Consider the following 23,699-nt stretch of genomic DNA (forward strand, 5'->3'; position numbering starts at 1 on the left):
GTATTGAACAGGATTGAAGAGTCAAACCCTCTGACACAACACAGCCTGAGAGAGGCACAGCTCTGGCATTACCCTTCACAAACCTTCACCAACATTGTCTCGCCTCATGCTGTTCGCATGTCAGCACCAGGAGTTACACAACTTTGAGATTGACATTTTTTTCCTATTTCTCTCAAGGTTTAGCGTTTAATGCCCTGGGAAAATGGCAGAAGGTGCAGATGGAGAGGAAGAGATTCAGTTCCTGCGAACGGTAAGTGATGCTTTCTGCCTATTCTCAAGTGTTTGGAGTTAAGTGTGAGTTAAATGATTCAGTCTCATGTATTTACAATAATCATACCTTTGTATTTTAAACTGTTGCTTCATAGCAGATAATAGCCTAACCTCTTTGTATTGTGTTACTTTCTGCACAGATTGACAAGGACAGGTGGTGTGTTTTGTTGGCATTGTTATCTATTTTTATCCCACCGGGTGCTTGATAGGTCACTGTTAGAGAAACATCTCTGGTGCCAGGTGTCACTTAACAGTAATGATATTTTGTATTTTATAATGTTGTGTTTATTCTTCGAATTAGAAATTACATGCTATTACATTTTCTGTAGTTCGTAGTGATTTTACTCAAAGTTACTCGTGTGATCAACATTACCATCAAACTGTAGTGTGAAAAACACACTTCACACTTTCTGCTGCTGTAGCGTCATCATGTTTGTTGCATTAAATGAATCCAGGTTAAATATTTGACAGAATTGGTTTCCACTATTGTAAAAAGTTAAAAACAGGAAAGTGTTGTTGGCGATGTGCTGTTGTTTCTGTGTGTGTATGTGTGTGTGTCAAGATTTAATTTGAGCAAGGAAAGTTGTTTATCTTCTCACCCCACTCACCCATTTCCATCTTCCTCTTGTTATAATATTAATGACTGGTAATTACAATTGGTCGTATTTCCGATGGACTGCTCCTAAATCCCAAGTCTCTCTCTTTAGTAGTTTTGCATTCCGATCATTTTTTCTATTACTCTTGGTGAACTATAAGGGAACTCTTACTGTGCATCACATCACATAGACCACATAAAAATGTGATATGGACTCATTGGGTAAATCCACAGGGAGTCAGTCACCTTTCTACTGCTGCTCCAAACTATGTTTTATGTTACATGTATTTTTTTTGGATGAATACCAAATTCACCTTATGTTTTTCTTTTTTTAATTTTATAGTTTATTTTGAGTTAGATTTTACAGATTGTGTAAAGTAGTTTATTATAATTTATTATTTATTATTAGTTTATTTTTGTTGCATCATTCAGTGCTGAACTATCACATTTCCTCTTTAGATCTTTGTGCCAAATCCACAGAAGGGCGGTGTGGCCTTGGAAGCAGTCTCCTGTGTGTAATGCTCTATTTAATAGTCAGTGCTGATACTTAACTCAACTACTGTGGATGCTCCACATAGTGTCCCTTGAGTTTAGACTCTGGTCATTTTAGTCCTGGAAAGCCAGACTCAAAAAATGATCATAAATTAAAATTAGACATTTTTAGCAATGTGAATAGAAGTTTCTTTGTTTTACGACTTATTTCTCACAGAAACGTTTCCTGAACATTTTGACTGATTCAAATGATTGAATATGTGTTTTAATCTGGTCAATAATGTACATGTATTCAGAAGACATTGTCTTATGGCTTCATGTCATGAAGTCTCTGTCAGTCCGTTACCGATCACGTTCACTTCTATATTTACGGTGTGAAGATTAGCAAGTTCATACTTGGCCCACTTCAACACCTGCTTACTTCAGTCCACGTCAGACCTTACAACTGAAAGACCGGACCAGTCTTTACTATCCTATGCTGGTTCCTGCAGTTCTTATATGGAAAGCATGAGTCATTCACACTCTCTCGTCTGTGGTGGAGAACGTGACAAGAGAAACCAGTGACTTTACATGTGTACTGTGCAGTTATTACATTATATATTTATTAACTGGGGTTAACACTGTCACACAGGCCTTTGCATGAATGTGCTTCATGTAACACAATAATAAGCCATAGAACTAAACCTAAGAGAAAAGACCACCAAATATTGAAGTGAAGGTAATATACTTTATTGTCTTTCCATAAGTTTCTGTTCTAATAGATATAGATAGATACAGATATATTACAACAGTGTAGTGTATGTATATGTATGTCCACAGGAGGGTCGCGGGGAGTGCTGTGCCTGTGCCAATCTCAGCTGACATTCAAAGTTAAAATAAATAAAACATTAATTATATACAAACTTTCAAACCGTCAGGTCAAAACGTTTACATTAAAAACAAAAATAACGCGTCAACAACAAATCTATCGATCACACCTGGCATCTAATGACAGAGAGGTCATGATTTCATCAGGACAGGCCAAGGTAACACTGCTCTACACCGGGCACTGTGAGCGCCGAGTGTCTGCAGAGGCGGAGCTGATCACCTCCGACAACGCCGCTGCCAAACTATACATACGTCATATCTTAACACACAAACCAAATGTTTTGTTTATGTCTACAATAAGTTACACCTGAAATGTAAGTGCTCAGTTGAACCTCGAGCACGTTTTACTAAATTAACATTTGTTACTTATGATTTACCTTCATATTTAAGGCTTTGCCTGATTTCCAGATAAAAGCATAAACAGCTGAGCATTGAGAGTCAAATTATAAGTCTGAATATTTGTCGTAGTAGCAAGCTGACTAATTGCATCATTAGATCAACAAAGTGAGCCAATGTGTTTCCAGAGAGAGAGAGAGAGAGATGTGTGAACAGCAGGTGCAGCAGCCTGAAATAGAGCGGCTGCTGTGTTGGAGCCAGAGAGGTGGACAGATTAGAGCTGGGCCAGTGACTACAACAGACAAATGTAGTTACAGACAAAAATATGTTTGAAGGTCAGGGAAGGATACATAGAAAACAGCTGTTACATTGTATACTGACACTCTCAGCCAGAGTGTATTTTCTGTTGTTTACCAAAAACACTTGTTACAGACTGCTACACTTTGTCATTATTCCACCACACATATTTAGTAATAGTTATATGGATTTAATCTATGAAATCTAAACTAAATAACTGTATCTAGGAGCTGCAGAATGCATGAAAGGGTAATGATACACATTTTCTATTTTTGGGACTCTGGAGGCCTCACCAGTCGCCAAAGTGTGGAAAAAGAATACTCAGTCCTTTTTTCGTGGTCCCCCTTAGTGTAAGTATAGGCGATAAAACACCCGATGTTGAATTCCCTGCGCTTATGACGGCAGCATGCGCATTTCACCGCAAATGTTACCACCCCACCAGTAAGTTTACTTCGAGAGCTCCACCTTAGCTCCACCTTGTCCCTATAAAATGCGAGAGTGGAGGAAGAGCGGTATTATGTCAACGCGAAGGGACAAGTGTGCTGTTGGTGGCTGCACAGTGGAGCACAGTGTTTTACACAAACTTCCAGCCTCAGAGGATTTTATATATGAAGCTAATGTGCCGGATAAAGTCAGCAAACGTGTGTCCGTGTGTTCACACCACTTCACATCAGACTGCGGCCAATGGTCGCCGTATTTAGTCAGCGACCGTATTTCACCGACGTACAAACACACACATTTTTAAGAAAAGGTCAAATAGAGCTCATAACTGACCATTCTGACACGTCCTAATTAAACATATTTGTTCAGTACGTCCTCCATGACCGGAGCACACACTCAAGTCAAGTCAAGTCAAGTAGTTTATTTGTCAAATGTACTATATGTACGACATACAGCACAGATGAAATTGCAGTCCTCTCAGACCCACGGTGCAAACAGGCAGTTACATAAGTAAACATAAATAAACAATCAACAGACATAAACTAAACAATCAACATGAAGAGAATCTTCTAAGAGAAGATAAGTGAGGTAGTACAGTTTAGTGCAAAATAGTGCAGTTTAGTGCAAAGTCCCTGAGTTCACAGTGTGGGAATGGTGTTGGTGGAGGAGGAGGAGGAGGAGGAGGGGGGGGAGTGGGGGGAGTGGGGGGAGTATAGTCCTGGTCTGTGGCAGGGGGCAGAGGGGGGGAGGATGAGTAGAGGTGGGAGTGATGGTAGAGCAGGGAGGGAGTTGAGTCTCCTGACAGCCTGGTGGACGAAGCTGTTCTTTAGCCTGCTCGTTCTGGCCCGGAGACTGCGCAGTCTCCTCCCCGATGGCAGCAGGCTGAAGAGGCTGTGAGACGGATGGGAGGGGTCACCAGTAATCCTGATTGCCTTGCTGATGATGCGGGTGTTATAAATGTCTAGGAGGGGGGGGAGAGAGACACCAATGATCCTCTCAGCTGCTCTCACGATGCGCTGCAGGGTCTTGCGGCAGGACACGGTGCAGGCGCCGTACCACACAGTGATGCAGCTTGTCAGGATGCTCTCGATGGTGCCTCTGTAAAATGTGTGCATTATGGGGGGCGGGGCTCCTGCTCTCCTCAGTTTGCGGAGGAAGTACAGGCGCTGTTGGGCTTTTTTGGCCAGTGATGCAATATTGTGGCTCCAGGACAGATCTTCAGAGATGTGCACACCCAGGAACTTGGTGCTGCTCACCCTTTCCACTGCAGCACCGTTGATGGTTAGTGGAGTATGCTGGGTGTGCACTCTCCTGAAGTCCACAATAATCTCCTTGGTCTTCTCCACATTCAGGTGGAGATTGTTTTCTTTGCACCACGTGGCCAGCCTGTTTACCTCACTCCTGTAGATTGTCTCATCGCTGTTGTTGATGGGACCCACCACAGTTGTGTCGTCCGCAAACTTAATGAAGAAGTTGGAGCTGAATGATGGAGTGCAGTCATGGGTCAGCAGAGTGAAGAGGAGGGGGCTCAGCACACATCCTTGGGGGGCCCCAGTGTTCAGCGTGATGGTGCCGGAGGTGTTGCTGCCGACCCGAACTGCCTGTGGTCTCCCCGTCAGGAAGTCCAGCAGCCAGTTGCACAGGGAGGTGTTGAGCCCCAGCTGGTCCAGTTTGTGGATGAGCTGCTGGGGGATGATTGTGTTGAATGCTGAGCTGAAGTCAATGAACAGCATTCTAACGTAGGAGTCTTTAGTCTCCAGGTGGGTGAGGGTTGAGTGGAGGGCAGCGGAGATGGCATCATCGGTCGAGCGGTTTGACCGATATGCAAACTGGAAGGGGTCTAGGGTGGGGGGGAGGATTGACTTGATGTGCTCCATGACTAGCCGCTCGAAGCACTTCATGAGGATGGGAGTGAGTGCGATCGGACGGTAGTCGCTGTAGCTGGAGGGAGACGACTTTTTCGGGACCGGGATGATGGTGGTGGCTTTGAGGCACGTGGGGACAACAGCCTGTCTCAGTGAGGAGTTGAAGATGTCGGTGAAGACATCTGTGAGCTCCTCAGCACAGTCTCTCAGGACACGACCAGGAATGTTGTCAGGACCCTGGGCTTTCCATGGGTTTGTCCTTCTGAGGGTTCGCCTCACACTATCTGGGGATAGCATCAACACCTGGTCATCAGGAGGTGGTACAGTCTGATACAGTCACATACAGCGGCAGTTTATGCAGCTCGCCGCTGGCAATCAGCCGTGGTGATCAGCGGTGGTGATCAGCCGTGGCGATCAGCGGTGGCGATCAGCTGTGCTGTCCCTAAGTGTTTTTAACTGATTTACAGTTTGGCTTGATCCTTGTGTCGGAGGTCTCCGGAGCACAGACTCAGTCTGATACAGTCACATACAGCGGCAGTTCATGCAGCTCGCCACTCACCGCTGGTGATCAGCGGTGGCGATCAGCAGTGCTGTCCCTAAGTATTTTTAACTGATTTACAGGCACTGTTCGGTTTGCAAGAACAGTGGCACTCTCGCTGTTTTCCGCACACGCTGCCATGTTGATATTGTCAGAGAACTAGTGGAGGGAGGGGGAGAGGAATGGAGCGGGGGGAACAGGAGCTGAGCGAGTGAGCGCTGTAAAGAGGACAAATCAGAAACCCCCTGGAAGAAGTGGGTGTGTGTTTGCCTGTGTCTCATTTGCATATAAAGGGACCATGCACAAAACCGAGCGTTCTGAAAGGGGCGGGTTTAGCAGGGTTATTGAACTGCTATGGTGCTTCATCCTTATGGTATTTTGACCAAAGCATGTCACAGACATGTTCATTAGGACACCAGGGAACTATTTTAACTTGGGAAATAGGGTATAATATGTCTCCTTTAAATCTGTTAACAAGGCTTGTCGAGGACTAAAGTTTTTGTGACATTGGTCACAAGCACTTGTACATCGCACTTCTGACTAGCACTTCATAGTTTGGCTTACTTGAAGCACTGACTTACTTCTCGCTCTTGTTTGTACGCAAATGTTGAAATGCAAGCGTCTTCTAATTGACATGACATGTAATTGAATGTATTACAAAACTGTTTAGTTTTTGTAGCCATTATTTATATATTATTATTGATGTGTTCCTTGCTGTAGGGAGTCTGTACAGCAGAGCCACAGTGTGTGTGTTTTGAGTTTTGAAACTGAGGCTTGCTGTAGAAATGAAGAAAAACTAAATCCTCTCTGGTATGTGAAGTCAACTGTAGTTCCCTGACACAATTGAGAAACTTTGAGATTGTTCCCACCATTACCTTATCACTGATTCTTACACACTGGACCTGTGAAATGCTGTATTTCCTTTAGATAATTCTGGCTGGAGCTTGTTGTTTTGTATCAGCCCCTCTTGCAGAATCCCTTACCCTCCTGCAAAATATCCATAGCAACACCATCCATTCTTAACTGTGGACTTGTGCTGTCTTTGTAGGACGATCAGGTGGTGCTGCAATGCACCGCATCTATACTTAAAGAACAGATCAAGTTGTGTTTGTCCTGCGAAGGCTTTGGGAATCGTCTTTGTTTCCTTGAGACCACCTCAAACGCTCAGGTAGTGAAAGGACACTTTTATCTTAGTTTATTTCGAAATGTGATCGGTGCTGTTCACCATCTTTCCTGGTTGTTGTGTTGTATTTCAGAATGTCCCTCCAGACCTGGCTATCTGCTGCTTCATTTTGGAGCAGTCCCTGTCTGTGCGAGCATTACAGGAGATGCTGTCCAACTCTTCTGTAGATGAGGTGAGGCACAGTCAGGGCAGTGAGCACTGGGATGTGACACAGTGACGCTCCATCATATCATATACAATTGAAACTCACTTTGCCTATGATCTCATGATTCTTTACTCTCTTACCTGCCAACCACAGGCCGTCGATCTGGACAAATGGGTAAGTTTGTTTCCTCTTTGTTCTTCAGTCTGAGAGTTTGTGTTATAACTTCACCACATATACTTTTAAAGCTTCTTTGTGTTACCATAGACCAACTTAACTGATCTATGTCAACATTGCAAAGAAGCCTTAGCCTCTTGTTTGTCTGTTTTCTATAATAGTCAAATAATACATCATGCTATTCAATAAAAACATGTTATGCTGTGTTCTTTTTTTTTCTTCTTTTTTTTAAAGCAACTTAGTTATAGTTATATTCATTGTATTGGCAGTTTCTGACATGGATTAATTTACATTCTTTATTTTCCAAGTTTGAAGACATGGCTGATCATTCTTCTTCTGCTGTTTGGAGTCTGTAAACATTCCCTTGTGTCATTGTGATGTTGTTTAGTTCCTCCTTTCACCTTTTGTCACTTTCTTTCTGCAGTCATCACAAGGCGGGGGTCATCGAACCCTCCTGTACGGCCATGCGATTCTCCTGAAACACACTCACTCCAGCATGGTGAGCACAGCTCATTTATTGCAGAGTTGATTGTTCTTTAAATTGTGTGACATGAATTAATTCTCCTTCTGTCTCTCCCACAGTACTTGAGCTGTTTGACCACGTCACGTTCACTTACAGACAAACTGGCGTTTGATGTGGGCTTGCAGGAGGATTCCACAGGTTGTTATAAGAGTGAATTATCATTGTGGCTCTTATAAACCAACGTGGATCGACGTGATTATTTTGGATTCAAAATAATGTGTGTTTTGCAGGAGAGGCGTGCTGGTGGACCATCCATCCAGCCTCTAAGCAAAGGTCTGAAGGGGAGAAGGTCAGGGTGGGAGATGACCTCATTCTTGTCAGTGTTTCCTCAGAGCGATACCTGGTAACCACGGTTTACTTTGTTTTCACTGTAATTTGCAATCTGTTGTGTACAAATCTGAGCAGTGCTACCACATGCACTCTTTTTAGCATCTTTCATACGCCAGTGGTGACTTGATGGTAGATGCGTCCTTCATGCAAACACTGTGGACTATGACCCCAGTGATGTCAGGTTGTGAGCTAGCTGAAGGTCTGTACTTTTGCTGTTCCTTTAAAAGAATCTCTTTGGACCATGCAGCCATAAATGCCCACTCTCTCTGAGCAGTGTGACTCTTGCCCTGCAGGATTTCTGACTGGAGGATATGTGCTCAGGCTGTTCCATGGTCACATGGATGAATGTTTGGCAATTCCAGGAGCTGACCAAGGGGACGACCAGCGCAGGTCAGTCATATCTGTGTGCTAAAAATAATAGGTAACATTGAATATATACCTTAAATTACTGAGAGACCACGAGTGGCAGAACATACTGTGAATATGAGCCAATTTTGTATAAAATACCAGAGGTAGAGAACATATATGGTATGTTTTGGAAAAGGGCTGAGAGTAATTTAAGGTTGATATTTTACTGCATAACTCTTATGTATTAAATCTTTAAATTATAGTATGCCATCAGGTCCTGAAACACACAAATGACGTTGATTCTCATACCTTGGAATTTTTATTTGTTCCACATCAGTGACTATTGTGTTGTTTTTTGATCGCTTTTCCAGAGTTGTTCATTATGAAGGTGGTGCAGTCTGCAGTCATGCCCGATCCTTATGGAGACTTGAGCCTCTACGTATTGGGTAGATAATGTCTTTTCCACTTTAAGTGACTTTACAGTATGCTGATGCTCATTTTATTTGTACCTGTTGGCAGTTGGAGTGGAGGTCACATTAAATGGGGCCAGTCTTTCCGCATCCGTCACATAACAACTGGCAGGTACATTTGTCTGGATGAGGAGAAGGGACTGCTGCTGGTGGACCCAGAGAAGGCTGTTTCCAAGATGTCTGCCTTCTGCTTTAGAATTTCAAAGGTCATTTTCAGGCTTAGTTCACTGTGCCAGACCTCTGCCGTTTTGCATTGTATTTTTTCTTTTTTTACTCAATGGTTTTTGTTTTAATGACAGGAAAAAATTGAAGTGACCCAGAAGAGAGATGTGGAAGGCATGGGCATTCCTGAAATTAAATATGGAGAGTCCATGTGCTTCGTGCAGCATGTTTCATCAGGTCTCTGGCTGACATATGCTGCCGTTGATGCTAAATCTGCTCGTCTTGGCCCTTTAAAAAGAAAGGTAGAACACAGTGAGCATGATTCAAACCAAACTGGACAACTCTACAAGAAGTTCATGGATGGTTATGTGTCACCTGTCTTCAATTCTTAGGCAATACTCCACAAAGAAGGTCACATGGATGATGCACTCACAGTGGCTCGATCTCAGACTGAAGAGTCCCAAGCTGCCAGAATGATTTTCAGCACAACTGGCCTCTTCAACCAGTTCATCAAGTAACAGTTTCATTTATATTCCACTAAATTCATCACTTATAGCTGAGTTTTTGTGTTTTTTAACAGCATGTTTCGTTCTAATGGCAATCTTTTCATATATCCAGAGGTCTAGATGCTCTGAGTGGGAAAAACAAATCTGCCAATCCCCCATCTCTGCCGATGGACGCAGTGGTGCTCTCCCTTCAAGACCTCATTTTCTACTTCCGTCCCCCGGAGGAGGAGCTGGAGCATGAGGACAAACAGTTCAAGCTTCGCTCCCTCAAGAACAGACAGAACCTCTTCCAGGAAGAGGTTGGTCTACTACTACTACTAACTACTGAGGGCTAACTTGTTTTGGCCACTGCATTTTTTTCAGATGTTTTTAAGTTTTTATGATTTTAACAGGGAATGATCACACTTGTTCTGGACTGTGTCGATCGACTCAATGTCTACAACACAGCAGCCCACTTTTCAGAGTACGCTGGGGAGGAAGCTGCAGAGTCCTGGAAGGAGATAGTAAATTTACTGTATGAACTGTTAGGTACTGTATGTCCATTTGTTATCTGTTACATTTCTCCTTCTTGTTTCCTACACCACACCACCTTCTCTGTTTTAGTATGAATTAACAATCTTCTGTGCTTTTCTTCTCTCATGAAGCGTCTTTGATCAGAGGTAACCGTGCTAACTGTGCACTGTTCTGCGATAACCTCGACTGGCTTGTCAGTAAATTGGATCGTCTGGAGGCATCTTCAGGTATTCACAAAAAATAGAAGCTCATTTAAATGAAGGTTAGACTTTTTAGGTTTTGTAACATCTGGTCACAACATGTTGGCTTCTTTTTAAGATGATTTGGCCACTAGAGTTAAGGCTACTCCATTTCCTTTTGTGTTGTCCTGTCATTTGAAATGGAAGCAAAACAGAAAACAGGAGCATAAACTGGGACATCAAAACAACAAATGACAGTATGACACAATCTAAAATAATATTCCTGCAAGAATCACAAAAATCTGGACGCTTGTGATGCTTATTATTTATTGAAGGGTGTAAAAGGAAAGGCCATGTACTGCCAGTGTTTCTGTGTTTCTATACTGTGATCGTACGTTCTCATGACAGGAATCCTGGAGGTCTTGTACTGCGTTCTGATTGAGAGTCCAGAGGTGCTGAATATTATTCAGGAGAATCACATCAAATCAATCATCTCTCTGCTGGATAAGCATGGACGCAATCATAAGGTCAGGAAAATATAACACATCAACTTTGAAAGCAATGAGGCGTAAGAGAGCATCAGAACATTCCTCATGTGTCCCCCTGCTGTTCTCAGGTCTTGGATGTGCTCTGTTCTCTGTGTGTTTGTAATGGAGTGGCTGTTCGTTCAAATCAGAATCTCATCACAGAGAATCTACTTCCAGGACGGGACTTCCTACTTCAAACCAGCATTATCAATTATGTAACCAGGTGAGAAAGAACAGACTGGAAATGCCTTTGTCATGAAACTACATCCGTCTGAATTGGGTGTTTTTTTGTTTTTTTTATGATCTTTTAGCATGAGACCCAACATTTTCCTTGGAACATGTGAAGGATCCACTCAGTATAAGAAGTGGTATTTTGAGGTGATGGTGGACTATGTGGAGCCGTTCGTAACTGCTCAGCCTTATCACCTGCGTGTGGGCTGGGCTCTGACGGAGGGCTACAGTCCTTACCCTGGTGGAGGGGAAGGCTGGGGGGGGAATGGAGTCGGAGATGACCTCTACTCCTATGGTTTTGACGGGCTTCACCTTTGGTCAGGTAAAGTAACAATGGTATTATTTAACTTACTAACACTTCTTTACCTGCATCACCACCACCTTTTACAACTTACATCTAAATGTAGTATTCTTATTTAAAACTCTAGTGCCTAACTTTAAATATAAACACAGTGATGGTGAAGCCCATCAGCTCCACATGAGTCTCTCTGTGTTTCTCAGTATTACAGTGTTAGCACAAGTCAATTGTTTTATGTTAAGACAGATGGACGCAACACAGTGCAGTGTTACAACACCAAAACTGAATGTTTCATCAACATCTGGCCTTTACTTTCAGTCATTTGTTCACAAACAGCATTTCTGTCACATACAGTCAAAGAGTTAGACACAAGCTTTATCAGTAGCACCTGTGAGATCGTATTCCTATTATCCATCCATCCATCCATCCATTATCTACCGCTTTATCCTCCACCGGAGGGTCGTGGGGGTTGCTGTGCCAATCTCAGCTGACATAGGGCGATAGGCGAGGTCACACCCTGGACATATTCCTTTTATGATATGCCAAAATGTTTAATGTTCAGTGCATGCCAATGTATGTTTGTATCCATACAGATTAGGTTTAGTCACAGAGTACTCTTGACTTGTGTTGTTTGTCCACAGGACGTGTTCCACGACACGTTGCCACACCCAATCAGCACGTCCTGGCAGCAGAGGACGTTGTTAGCTGCTGTTTGGATCTGAGTGTTCCCAGTATTTCTTTCCGCATCAATGGGCACCCAGTTCAGGGAATGTTTGAGAATTTCAATCTGGACGGCCTGTTTTTCCCTGCGGTCAGCTTCTCTGCAGGCGTTAAGTAGGAAGTTCTGGATTATAAATTCATTCTTTTAGTTTTTCTTCTCTTTCATAAGCACGGTACAGTTATGACATTAGAATAATACTCTCCTCAAATGTTAAGGTTTCGATTCCTTCTTGGAGGGCGTCATGGGGATTTCAAGTTCCTCCCACCTCCAGGTTATGCTCCGTGCTATGAGGCCGTGCTGCCCAGGGACCGTTTACGGATTGAGCCCATCAAAGAATATAAGCATGATTTCGATGGGATCCGCAACCTATTGGGTCCACATCAGTCCCTCTCACATACAGCTTTCACTCCTTGCCCTGTAGACACTATACAGGTAATGCCTTACCCCATCTCTTTTTTTAATTCCATCTTTTCACTGCACTGATATTAACATTCTTTCAGATTGTGCTTCCTCCTCATCTGGAGCGCATTCGAGAGAAGCTTGCAGAAAATAGCCATGAGTTATGGGCTGTTACTCGCATTGAACAAGGATGGACCTTTGGACCAGTGAGTAACGAAATGTCAAGGGTTGTATGTTTACACAACAACACATTTATTCATAAAGATTTGCACTTTTATACCTATTCAAATCAATGTCAAAGTTTCGTGATGACAACAAGAAGCTGCACCCGTGCCTGGTGGATTTTCAGAGTCTGCCTGAACCAGAGAAGACCTACAATTTAGCCATGTCAGGAGAGACTCTCAAGTAAGTCAGTCTTTATTTATTCAATCCACCATTATTTTATCTTTTTTAAATCCTAACGCTTTATGTGATTTAATGCAAAGGACTCTGCTGGCGCTAGGCTGTCACGTAGGAATGGGAGATGAGAAAGCAGAGGAGAATCTCAAAAGGACCAAGCTTCCCAAAACGTGAGATGCAATTCATTCATGTCTAGCTTTTATTGTTTATTCTTTTAATAGCCTTGTAAGAACTCACAGTTGATGATTCTGGCCATATATCTTTGCTTGTTAGTTACATGCAGAGTAATGGATATAAACCAGCTCCTCTGGACCTCAACCATGTCAAGCTGACTCCCAATCAAAACACTCTTGTGGAGAGACTGGCAGAAAATGGACACAATGTGTGGGCAAGAGATCGAGTTCGCCAGGGCTGGACTTATAGTATAGTGCAGGTATCAATGTTTTTTTCTTTGTTTTATTAATAAATATTGCCATTATTGTACTGAGTATGCAGTTTTGGTTCATGCATGGTGAATAGAAGAATGTCATTCTATGAACTATTCCTATTTCATATAATTCCCCATGTAGGATATAATGAACAAGCGAAATCCTCGTCTGGTTCCTTACAACCTACTGGATGAAAAGACTAAAAAGACCAACAGAGACACGGTTTGTGCAGCTGTTCGAACACTCATCGGATATGGTTACAATATTGAACCACCTGACCAGGAGAGCAGTAAGTTTTCATGTCATTTGATTAATTATGTCATGTTATATGTATGTACGTTAAGTCATAACATGATATGATGATACGATGATATGTCATCAGAGATTAAGAAAACACGTTAACATTGAAATACTGGCTTGACTGACAACAATGTTGTTGAGCTTGTGTATTCATAATTAAATACCTCTGCAATTCCTGCAAATTCAGTTAATGTTTATGTTGTGGAAAAGGGGTGTTAGTGTAGCTCCTCATAGATTAGTGATTTGGTTCTTGTGGGATTGGATTCTCATACCTGGCAACCTCAAGTCTCTGGGGAAGAGGGGGAGAGGGGTAGAAAACGCTCTCCAATATTGTTCATTTGGATTGCAGTACCTGTTTTACACTCTAGATGCATATCTTACACCAGTGGGGGGGCGCGGACACTCTCCTGGAGGGGCGCGAGTAGGCTACAGGATGGTAGCCTACTCGCTACCATCCTGGTAGTATCCCAAAAATCCCAAAGATTCCCCCCATGTCTAAATGCAACTCGTTGGATTATTATAACAAACAAATAAATCATCCTCATGACGACTTTTTGGTACCAGGTCCAATTTTAGTACCTACTCCTGCGAGGTTCCAAGCTGCTAAGTAGGTTATTTGCGATGATTGGTCAGACTGCCGGCCGCTGACTGGCCAGAGTCCACTACTTAACAGTCCTAAAAACGTGGGTTAATCTCCAACAACTACAGAAGTCTGGTTTAAAGTCACTAGTCACTCGTGTGTGTGTGTGTGTGTGTGTCGCGCATAAAACGAAGTCACCGCAGTTTCACTCAGCCGTGCAGTGATGACTCCGCCTATGTTAAATAGGTACTTTTTTTGTAGTTGAAATGCAAGAATTACCCCAAGAATTGAGGATCTTTGCAAGGAAAAGCAGGCTCAGGTCTCACATAAACATGGCCTGCAAGCGTCTGTAAAAAATGCAGATGATATGCCTACTATTAGACCCAGTAATAATAACAATAATAAAGCATGAATTCATATCAAAGGTCTGGTGCCAATTCCCAATTATACCAATAGCCTAGTAATGATAATAGGCCTACTGATGATGATGATGATGATAATAATAATAATAAAGCATGTAACCTCATATAATTATATAGCAAAAGCCTAGTAATGATAATAGGCCTACTATCTATCTATCTATCTATCTATCTATCTATCGGGTGGTGTAGTGGGGGTGGCGTCGGGAAGGGGAGGGGGGGCCCCAACTGCAACGAACAAGCTTTTGGGGGGCCCAGCTTCCAAAAAGTTGAGAACCCCTGTCTTACACAATACTCTTGTACTTGTGTCAATCTAGGCGGGCATGGACCAGGAAGCTCCCGTGGAGATAAGATCCGAGTGTTCAGAGCGGAGAAATCTTACGCTGTCACACAAGGGAAGTGGTACTTTGAGTTTGAAGCTGTAACAGTTGGGGAGATGAGAGTGGGCTGGGCCAGGCCCAGTGTTCGTGCAGACACTGAACTTGGTGGAGATGAGCTGGCGTATGTCTTCAATGGTTTCAAGGTGGGAACAAGACCTCTATTACTTGTTTGTAAAGGATAACAAAGCCTCTGTACTCCCACATCCTTATATGAGGTGTTTTCCTTTTCAGGCCCAGCGTTGGCATGTGGGAAGTGAGTCATTTGGTCGTCAGTGGCAGTCTGGTGATGTGGTGGGTTGTATGATTGACCTGACAGAGATGAACATCATGTTCACACTCAATGGAGAGATGTTGATCAGTGACTCAGGCTCTGAAATGGCCTTCAAAGATATTGAGATAGGAGAAGGTAAGTCCCAGTAAGAGATCATAGCTAATGATCTCAGGTGGAGACACTAAATACTAATACATGTGGGTTTGTCATATAGGCTTCATTCCTGTGTGCAGCCTGGGCCTGTCCCAGGTGGGAAGGATCAACTTGGGTCAGAATGTTAGCAGCCTCCGTTACTTCACCATCTGTGGTCTGCAGGAGGGATTTGAGCCTTTTGCTATCAACATGAAACGAGACATCACAATGTGGTTCAGCAAGAGCCTTCCTCAATTTATCCCGGTGCCGACTGATCATCCTCACTTTGAGGTGTTTTGCATTCATTGTTTTCATGAATTTTGAATGAATGTTGCCATTTTATACAAGCCAATGTTTCCTAAATACACACTTGGCTCCCTTATATTTACATTCCAGGTGTCCCGTGTTGATGGGACAGTGGAAACTGCCCCTTGTATCAAAGTGACCCACAAGACGTTTGGATCTCAGAATGCCAACACAGATCTGCTATTCTTCAGACTAAGCATGCCAGTTGAGTTCCATGAGTTCTTCAAAGTCCCAGCAGGGACCACCCTGCTTACCCGTGCCCTGACCATCCCTGAGGACGAGGTGCTGGAGGTCGACCCAGACTCTGACTTTGAAATACTCAAGAAGTCTGCCAGTCGCAAGGAGCAGGAGGAGGAGAAGAAAGAACCTTCTGTGCCGAAAGAGATGCCTGCCATCAAGAATGGAGAGAATGAGAAGGATGCCTCAACTGAGAAAAGCAAGAAGAAAGGGTATAATAATTTATGCAGCGAATCTTGAAGATTATCTGTAAGGTTTGAGATGTTTTTTTTTTCATTGATAGAGCATAACTGCTTCTGTTTTACAGATTCCTTTTTAAGGCTAAGAAGGCTGCATTAATCACGCCACCACCTGTTGTTCCTACCATGCCTCGCCTAATGGAGGACGTGGTGCCAGACGACAGAGATGATGTTGACATCATCCTCAACACCACTACAGTATGAGTTGAATTTGAATTTGAATTGATCATGTTTCCTCCTTTATTTAAACTTTATGCAGACATATTTGAAACTTGTCTGTCAGAGCTGTCATGACTTTACCTGCTTTGTTCTTGTTTTACTAGTATTACTACTCCGTGCGAGTATTTGCAGGACAGGAGCCCAGTGGTGTTTGGGTGGGCTGGATCACACCTGACTATCACCAGTATGACCTTCATTATGATCTGAGTAAAGTGAGAAATGTAACAGTCACTGTAGGTGATGATAAAGGAAACATCCACGATAGGTATGTTCTTGGAGGAAAAAAAAAAAAATTCTTATCTTGATAATATTGACATAATTACTGGCATTTTTTTTGCCTGTCATCCTCAGTATAAAACGCAGCAACTCCTACATGGTGTGTGGGGGGGAGTTCAGCAGCTCCCAGCAGACCCGAGTCAGTCAGGAGGATTTACTGATTGGCTGCCTAATTGATTTGGACACAGGACTCATGACTTTCACTGCAAATGGAAAAGAGATTAACACATTTTACCAGGTAAGAGAAGATTCAATGTTGCACAGTTCCTTTTAAAGGGTTTGGTATTTAAAGGTATAGTGTGTGTATAATTTAGCAACATTTATTGGTGAAGGTGCATATTGTAGCTGAACATCCCTCACCTCACCTCACCCTTCCCTTCCCTTGCTCATTCTCGTTTTTTTTATTCACACCATCAAGTCATTGTAAAATTATTGCTAGAATTAAAATAATTTCACCAATGCAAACGTATCATTTTCACTTCTTGCAGGTGGAGCCCAACACAAAATTGTTCCCCGCCGTCTTTGTCCTCCCTTCCAATCAGAATATGATACAGTTTGAACTAGGCAAGCTCAAGGTTGGTGTGTGACAATCCTCACAATCGTGAGAACAACTGCTATTTCCAACTTTGCCCTGCAGTTGTCTTTTGTCATAAATGTTCTTTCTTCTTGTCTTGTTAGAACATTATGCCGATCTCTGCTGCCATGTTCCGGAGTGAACGCAAGAACCCTGTCCCCCAGTGCCCTCCTAGACTGGATGTCCAGATGTTAACCCCCGTCATCTGGAGCCGCATGCCCAACCACTTCCTGGCTCCAGAGATAGGGCGTATTAGTGAGAGACTGGGCTGGGGGGTGCAGTGTCAAGAGCCCCTTACCATGATGGCCCTTCACATCCCAGAGGAGAACAAGTCAGAGCTATTTCACATTTTGAAGAATAACTGAAAGTTGATGTGTCTTAGAAGCAATTGAACCACTTTGTGTACTCTAGGTGTATTGACATCCTGGAGCTGTCTGAACGTATGGACCTACTGAAGTTCCACTATCATACTCTGAAGCTGTACGGCTCGGTGTGTGCTTTGGGAAACAACCGCGTGGCTCACGCCCTGTGCAGCCATGTGGATGAGTCCCAGCTCTTCTACGCCATAGAGAACACCTACCTACCTGGACCAATGAGGAGCGGCTTTTATGACCTGCTAATCAGTATGCACCTGGAATCTGCCAAGAGGAACCGGTTGGGAACCAACAAGGAATTCATAGTTCCAATGACAGATGAAACACGCAGTATTATTCTGTACACTGATAAAGCTCATGCTTTGCCTGGAGTCGGACTCACTACCTGCCTACGTCCAAAGCTCCATTTCTCATCCATTGGATTTGTGGGAGTAGATCAAGATATCTACACCCTGAGTCCAGTCATTCCCTTACAGGTGAGGCGCAGCAGGTTCAGCTTTTAAAGGTCTTGGGTGTAAAACTTTAACTATTGAGACTACAGATTGTAACAAACATCTATCTACCTGTCCATCCGTCCATCCATCCATCCATCCATCTACTAGCAGTTCTACTCATATAAGATAAGATAAGATAAGATAGTCCTTTATTTGTCCCGCAGTGGGGAAATTTGCATTGTTACAGTAAAGATATAGATAATAAATAATAAACATGCATTACCAAAAAAGAAAATTACAATATACTAAGATATTAACACTTAGGCTATATGTATATATATATATATATATATATATAACATAACTATAGGTAGTATATCTAATTCCTGCTGGTAAACCCTCTGAAATGTTACACACTGGACATTTAAGGAGCTCCAGACTCTAATAATTCTAAGTTTGCTTGTATTTCCAGGTGCTAAAGACCAAGGCTCTGAACATGCTTACTGAGGCAGTACAAGATGGAGGTCAAGCCATGAGAGATCCTGTGGGAGGCAGTGTTGAGTTTCACTTTGTCCCAATCCTGAAGCTCATCAGTACCCTCCTCATCATGGGTGTCTTCGATGATGAAGATGTCACGCACATTCTAAAGATGATTGAGCCCACAGTCTTCAGTGGTAAGAATGCAGATGAGCCTTCTGAGGAAAATGCCAAGCTGAAGGAAGAGAAGGAACAAAAAGCTTCTCCAACATTGAGGGGAGAGGAGCAGGAAGCTGTCAAGGAAGAAGATGAGGAATTTGAGGATGATGGCTTGGGTAATGATGAGGAGGATGAGGAAGAAGTGGAGGAAGAGTTAGAGGAGAGTGAATCGCTCACGCAACATGATGAAACAATGACCATGCAAGTAAACGGCGAGAAGGGTGCAGAGGAAACGGAAAAAGAGCTCAAACCTGCAGAGACATGTGTGGATACTAAAGTAGAACATCTGGAGCAAGGACTTTTCCAGATGAAGCTTCCTGAGTCTGTCAAATTACAGGTATATCCGTTCTTTTGTAGAGATCTCCCTTTTCAATCATACTGTTAGTATCTGCCATTCAATAATAGTGATTCACTTTGCTTTTGTACTCTAGATGTGTACACTACTGCAGTATTTCTGTGACTGTGAGCTACGTCACAGAGTGGAGGCCATCATTGCCTTTTCAGACAAGTTTGTCAACCAAATACAGTCCAATCAGAGGCAGCGCTACAATGAACTCATGCAGGCCTTCACCATGAGTGCTGCTGAGACTGCCCGCAAGACCCGAGAATTTCGATCACCACCACAAGAGCAGGTGCACACAGACAAATGCATGTCATGAGAGGGGAGGACATTTGTTGGATTTAATTGAACATTTTTGAAAAGGCTTGTGGGGATCTTCACTTCACTTATGCACTACCTTCTTCATTTTCTTGCTGTTGTGAAGGTCAACATGCTCATGAACTTTAAGAACTGTGTTGATGATGAAGACACTCCTGTACCTGACGATGTCCGAGAGTCTCTACTCATTTTTCACAATGCTCTGTTGGTGCACTGTGGTCAGTTTCCCTCACATTTACTGACACCAGGATTTAAAATGAGCCCTTTGTTTGCAGGTATAGATTTCACTTAATACATACTCTTTTGAAACCTCACTCTCAGGTGTTCATATTGAAGAAGAGGAACAAGAGGAGGAGGTGGATAATTCTGTCCGTGGACGACTGCTCCGTTTGTTGGAAAAGGTAAACAAATTCCGTGAGAAGAAAGTCGAGTTGGAGCCTGAGCCACAGGAAGATAAAAAACCAAGTGAGTCTTGTTGTTTTTTGAGTGTCAAACAAAACCGTACACTGTATGTGTTGTAGATTTTATTTAATTTAGATTTTTCAACACTCACAATTATTACACTACTCCTATTTTAACAGGCACCTTGCAGGAGCTGATTTCCCACACTATGATCCACTGGGCCCAGGAATCATTTATTCAGAACCCTGAGCTGGTGCGCATGATGTTTAGCCTTCTCCACAGGCAGTATGACGGGCTGGGGGAGCTTATTCGAGCCCTTCCCAAAGCCTACACCATCAATTCAGTGTCAATTCAGGACACTATGGACCTGCTGGAGTGCTTGGGCCAGATTCGATCACTGCTAATTGTCCAGATGGGTCCAGAAGAGGAGAGGCTAATGATTCAAAGCATTGGGTGAATATAAGAGTCATTTTATTATGTATTTCATTATGAATATCTAACCTTAAATCTGTCAAATGTGTGTCACAGTATTATAAACACATTTTTGTCTCCTTCAGGAACATCATGAGTAACAAAGTTTTCTATCAGCATCCCAACTTGATGCGAGCTCTGGGCATGCATGAAACTGTCATGGAGGTTATGGTTAATGTATTGGGCGGTGGGGATTCCAAGGTATATTTTTGGTTTCACAAAACCTACTGCTAGGTAATAGACAAGGCAATAAGAGCAAACTTAAATGAACATTTGTGACTGTCTTCCAACAGGAGATCAGATTCCCTCGAGTGGTGACAAACTGTTGCCGTTTTCTTTGTTATTTCTGTCGTATCAGTCGCCAAAACCAGCGCTCTATGTTCGACCACCTCAGCTACCTTCTCCAAAACAGCGGCATCGGCCTTGGTGAATGTTTTAGTCAAGCTCCAGCATTATTTCTAATGTTTTAGTCTAGATGTGTGATAAAGCCCGACATGATGTGCTGTTCTTTAGGGATGCGGGGCTCCACTCCCTTGGACGTGGCCGCAGCCTCTTGTATTGACAACAATGAGCTTGCATTGGCTCTCCAAGAGCAAGACCTTGAAATGGTAAGATGTCATCAATATGTACAAAACACGTATTGTGCAAAATTGTCGCATCACTTCAGCGCACTGATGCCTTTTCAGGTGGTGAAGTACTTAGCTGGATGTGGACTGCAGAGCTGTCCGATGCTTCTGTCTAAAGGCTACCCTGACATAGGCTGGAATCCTTGTGGTGGAGAAAAATACCTTGACTTCCTTCGTTTTGCTGTATTTGTCAATGGTATGGAATTCTGATGCCCCATTCGTTCTTTTGTCTTCTACCTTACTAACATTCTTTCCCTCCTGTAGGAGAGAGTGTGGAAGAAAATGCCAATGTGGTGGTACGTCTCCTCATTCGGAGACCTGAGTGCTTTGGTCCAGCCCTCAGAGGGGAGGGCGGCAACGGTCTGCTGGCTGCAATAGAGGAGGCCATCAAAATATCAGAGGACCCTGCACGGGATGGACCAAGTGTTAAGAAAGACAGACGCTTCCCTATGTAAGAGCTCTTAATGTGACTTTCTGTGTATTTATTGAGGCAATTCTGAGTTTACTGTCTCTTCCAGTAAATATAAGTAAATAATTAAAGCCGCTATATTTTTCTATTAGGTTTGGAGGAGAGGAGCAGCATGAGGAGAACAGGGTGCATCTGGGAAATGCCATCATGTCTTTCTATTCTGCTCTGATCGACTTGCTGGGGCGCTGTGCTCCAGAGATGCATGTAAGCTTATCTTTAGATTCTGCACTCGACTTATAGTAAAGATAGGATATATCATTAAAATGTTAGAATAGATAAGCTGCTTTTGTCTCTACAGTTGATCCAGGCTGGTAAGGGCGAAGCTCTGAGGATCAGGGCCATTCTGAGGTCTCTGGTCCCTATTGAGGATCTGGTGGGAGTCATCAGCCTTCCTGTTCAGATTCCTTCTTTTGGAAAAGGTAAATACTTATTTTATTGTTTATTTATATAATTGACACAGAGAAGAGTATCCTAGTTTTAATGTTTAAGTACATACATGTATGATATTAAAACTGTGTAAATAAACAAATGCTTGATTCTAATGAGTTGAAACAATGTTGACTAAGCCTGTCAGCCATGCATGACTCTTTCTGTGTGACTTAGTATAGCTGTTCCTTCTCTTGTCACCTGGCAACATTTCTGCACTGAACACAGGAAGAGTCATTAGTTTCATGTCAAGACAAACAGAGACAACAGCAACATTGTGGTAGTAAAGCAGTACAGTGCCCATAAACGTGAATTTTCCTGTGCTGCTGCTGTATGCACACAGAATGCTTTGTATCAGTCGGGTCTGATAGTACTGGTTGACAGAGCCTGTCACCAATGTTGCATTATTTCTGTTGATGGAGACCAAGTAAAAGGAGAATAACAACAACAAAAAACACCAAACAAACTCAGCATTGCAGCTTTAACTTACCTATTTATTCATACTAATATTAATAATTCATTTGTTCATGTTGTGCTCAGACAGTAGTATCATCGAACCAAAGATGCCAGCTAGTTTTGTGCCAGATCACAAGGCTCCCATGGTGCTGTTCCTGGACAGAGTGTATGGTATTGACAACCAGGATTTCTTGCTCCATGTGCTGGAGGTGGGCTTTCTGCCTGACATGAGGGCTGCGGCATCTCTTGACACGGTGAGCAGCAAACAATTTACAAATATGCATTTGAACTGCAGTGATAATGACCTTACTGTTAGACACTGATCAGGTATTTGTCCACCAGGTTGCTTTCAGTACCACAGAGATGGCCCTCGCTTTGAACCGTTACCTGTGTTCTGCTGTGTTGCCACTCATCACCAAGTGTGCCCCACTCTTTGCTGGCAGCGACCACCGAGCCATAATGATCGACTCCATGTTGCACACAATCTACCGTCTGTCTCGTGGAAGAGCTTTCACAAAGGCCCAGAGAGACATCATTGAAGAGTGCCTCATGGCTTTGTGCAAGTGAGTTTAAGCTTATTGCAGACTTTACATTCATATTTAATTACATTTATCTATCTGTCTTCCAGACATCTCCGTCCGTCCATGCTTCAGCACTTGCTAAGAAGGCTGGTGTTCGATGTACCCATCCTCAATGAGTACGCCAAAATGCCACTGAAGGTATGGTAATCCTTTAAATTATCAACAAGTTAAGATGTTCTTCTATTATTCATTTTCATTTTCTAACGTTTGCCTCCTGCAGCTTTTGACAAATCACTATGAGCGTTGTTGGAAATATTATTGCCTCCCTAATGGTTGGGCCAACTTTGGGGTGGCATCAGAGGAGGAGCTGCATCTGACCCGCAAATTGTTTTGGGGGATCTTTGAGTCACTTGCACACAAGGTGGAAATATGATTAAACAAATGTTAGAATTTCATATAATAAATGGTCTATGTGCATCTTCTAAACCCTTGTTATTGTTATTCCAGAAATTTGATGCTGAGATTTTTAAAATTTCTATGCCATGCATCTGTTCCATTGCTGGAGCCATTCCTCCGGACTATGTAGATGCCAGCTACTCCTCCAAGACAGAGAAGAAGGCGTCAGTGGATGCAGAGGGAAACTTTGATCCTAAACCAGTGGATACCACAAAGTGAGAGGGGCTTTTTCATTATACCTTTCACACATGACAAAGTATAATGAAAACTAAAATATACTCTCATCCTTCCTCCAACAATAGCACCATCATACCAGAGAGACTGGATCCCTTCATCAACAAATATGCTGAATATACACATGATAGATGGGCTTTTGAGAAGGTAGAGCTCTTTAACATGAAGTCAGTCACGTACTATAGTCTTTTTCAGCTAATGTAGAAGCAGTATTTTTATCAATCAAATGGAAAAGAATGGGATTTGTAACTTTACATAGACAGAGACTTTTACATTTGAAGAACAGCTGTAATACATATTGCATAT

At 42.8% G+C, this 23,699-nt stretch overlaps 1 protein-coding gene across 4 annotated transcripts in view; it reads left to right on the plus strand.

The window, feature by feature from the left end:
• The first annotated feature begins 45 nt into the window (after positions 1-45).
• ryr1a (ryanodine receptor 1a (skeletal)) overlaps positions 46-23,699 on the plus strand; it is a 47,258-nt gene continuing 23,604 nt past the window's right edge. For all 4 annotated transcript variants that reach the window (XM_058627214.1, XM_058627215.1, XM_058627217.1 and 1 more), the window contains exons 1-54: positions 46-250; positions 6,750-6,869; positions 6,958-7,056; positions 7,183-7,203; positions 7,628-7,702; positions 7,786-7,864; positions 7,957-8,069; positions 8,156-8,255; positions 8,350-8,446; positions 8,776-8,850; positions 8,924-9,080; positions 9,174-9,338; positions 9,429-9,550; positions 9,655-9,841; positions 9,935-10,070; positions 10,187-10,282; positions 10,643-10,761; positions 10,851-10,984; positions 11,073-11,314; positions 11,932-12,124; positions 12,227-12,443; positions 12,512-12,616; positions 12,712-12,815; positions 12,896-12,979; positions 13,083-13,242; positions 13,379-13,526; positions 14,854-15,059; positions 15,148-15,322; positions 15,402-15,610; positions 15,716-16,074; positions 16,170-16,299; positions 16,425-16,585; positions 16,672-16,834; positions 17,085-17,171; positions 17,275-17,501; positions 17,582-18,020; positions 18,451-19,011; positions 19,106-19,306; positions 19,439-19,550; positions 19,654-19,797; positions 19,914-20,187; positions 20,292-20,406; positions 20,499-20,631; positions 20,719-20,813; positions 20,892-21,027; positions 21,096-21,282; positions 21,393-21,504; positions 21,599-21,719; positions 22,267-22,436; positions 22,525-22,745; positions 22,811-22,901; positions 22,984-23,124; positions 23,211-23,374; positions 23,462-23,540. In XM_058627214.1, the coding sequence (XP_058483197.1) occupies positions 203-250; positions 6,750-6,869; positions 6,958-7,056; positions 7,183-7,203; positions 7,628-7,702; positions 7,786-7,864; positions 7,957-8,069; positions 8,156-8,255; positions 8,350-8,446; positions 8,776-8,850; positions 8,924-9,080; positions 9,174-9,338; positions 9,429-9,550; positions 9,655-9,841; positions 9,935-10,070; positions 10,187-10,282; positions 10,643-10,761; positions 10,851-10,984; positions 11,073-11,314; positions 11,932-12,124; positions 12,227-12,443; positions 12,512-12,616; positions 12,712-12,815; positions 12,896-12,979; positions 13,083-13,242; positions 13,379-13,526; positions 14,854-15,059; positions 15,148-15,322; positions 15,402-15,610; positions 15,716-16,074; positions 16,170-16,299; positions 16,425-16,585; positions 16,672-16,834; positions 17,085-17,171; positions 17,275-17,501; positions 17,582-18,020; positions 18,451-19,011; positions 19,106-19,306; positions 19,439-19,550; positions 19,654-19,797; positions 19,914-20,187; positions 20,292-20,406; positions 20,499-20,631; positions 20,719-20,813; positions 20,892-21,027; positions 21,096-21,282; positions 21,393-21,504; positions 21,599-21,719; positions 22,267-22,436; positions 22,525-22,745; positions 22,811-22,901; positions 22,984-23,124; positions 23,211-23,374; positions 23,462-23,540 (8,409 nt within the window). In that variant the 5' untranslated portion in view covers positions 46-202. The remainder of the gene's footprint in view (positions 251-6,749; positions 6,870-6,957; positions 7,057-7,182; positions 7,204-7,627; positions 7,703-7,785; positions 7,865-7,956; positions 8,070-8,155; positions 8,256-8,349; positions 8,447-8,775; positions 8,851-8,923; positions 9,081-9,173; positions 9,339-9,428; positions 9,551-9,654; positions 9,842-9,934; positions 10,071-10,186; positions 10,283-10,642; positions 10,762-10,850; positions 10,985-11,072; positions 11,315-11,931; positions 12,125-12,226; positions 12,444-12,511; positions 12,617-12,711; positions 12,816-12,895; positions 12,980-13,082; positions 13,243-13,378; positions 13,527-14,853; positions 15,060-15,147; positions 15,323-15,401; positions 15,611-15,715; positions 16,075-16,169; positions 16,300-16,424; positions 16,586-16,671; positions 16,835-17,084; positions 17,172-17,274; positions 17,502-17,581; positions 18,021-18,450; positions 19,012-19,105; positions 19,307-19,438; positions 19,551-19,653; positions 19,798-19,913; positions 20,188-20,291; positions 20,407-20,498; positions 20,632-20,718; positions 20,814-20,891; positions 21,028-21,095; positions 21,283-21,392; positions 21,505-21,598; positions 21,720-22,266; positions 22,437-22,524; positions 22,746-22,810; positions 22,902-22,983; positions 23,125-23,210; positions 23,375-23,461; positions 23,541-23,699) is intronic.

Source organism: Solea solea, chromosome 4, assembly GCF_958295425.1.
Source record: "Solea solea chromosome 4, fSolSol10.1, whole genome shotgun sequence".
In the NCBI taxonomy this organism is placed as follows: domain Eukaryota; kingdom Metazoa; phylum Chordata; class Actinopteri; order Pleuronectiformes; family Soleidae; genus Solea; species Solea solea.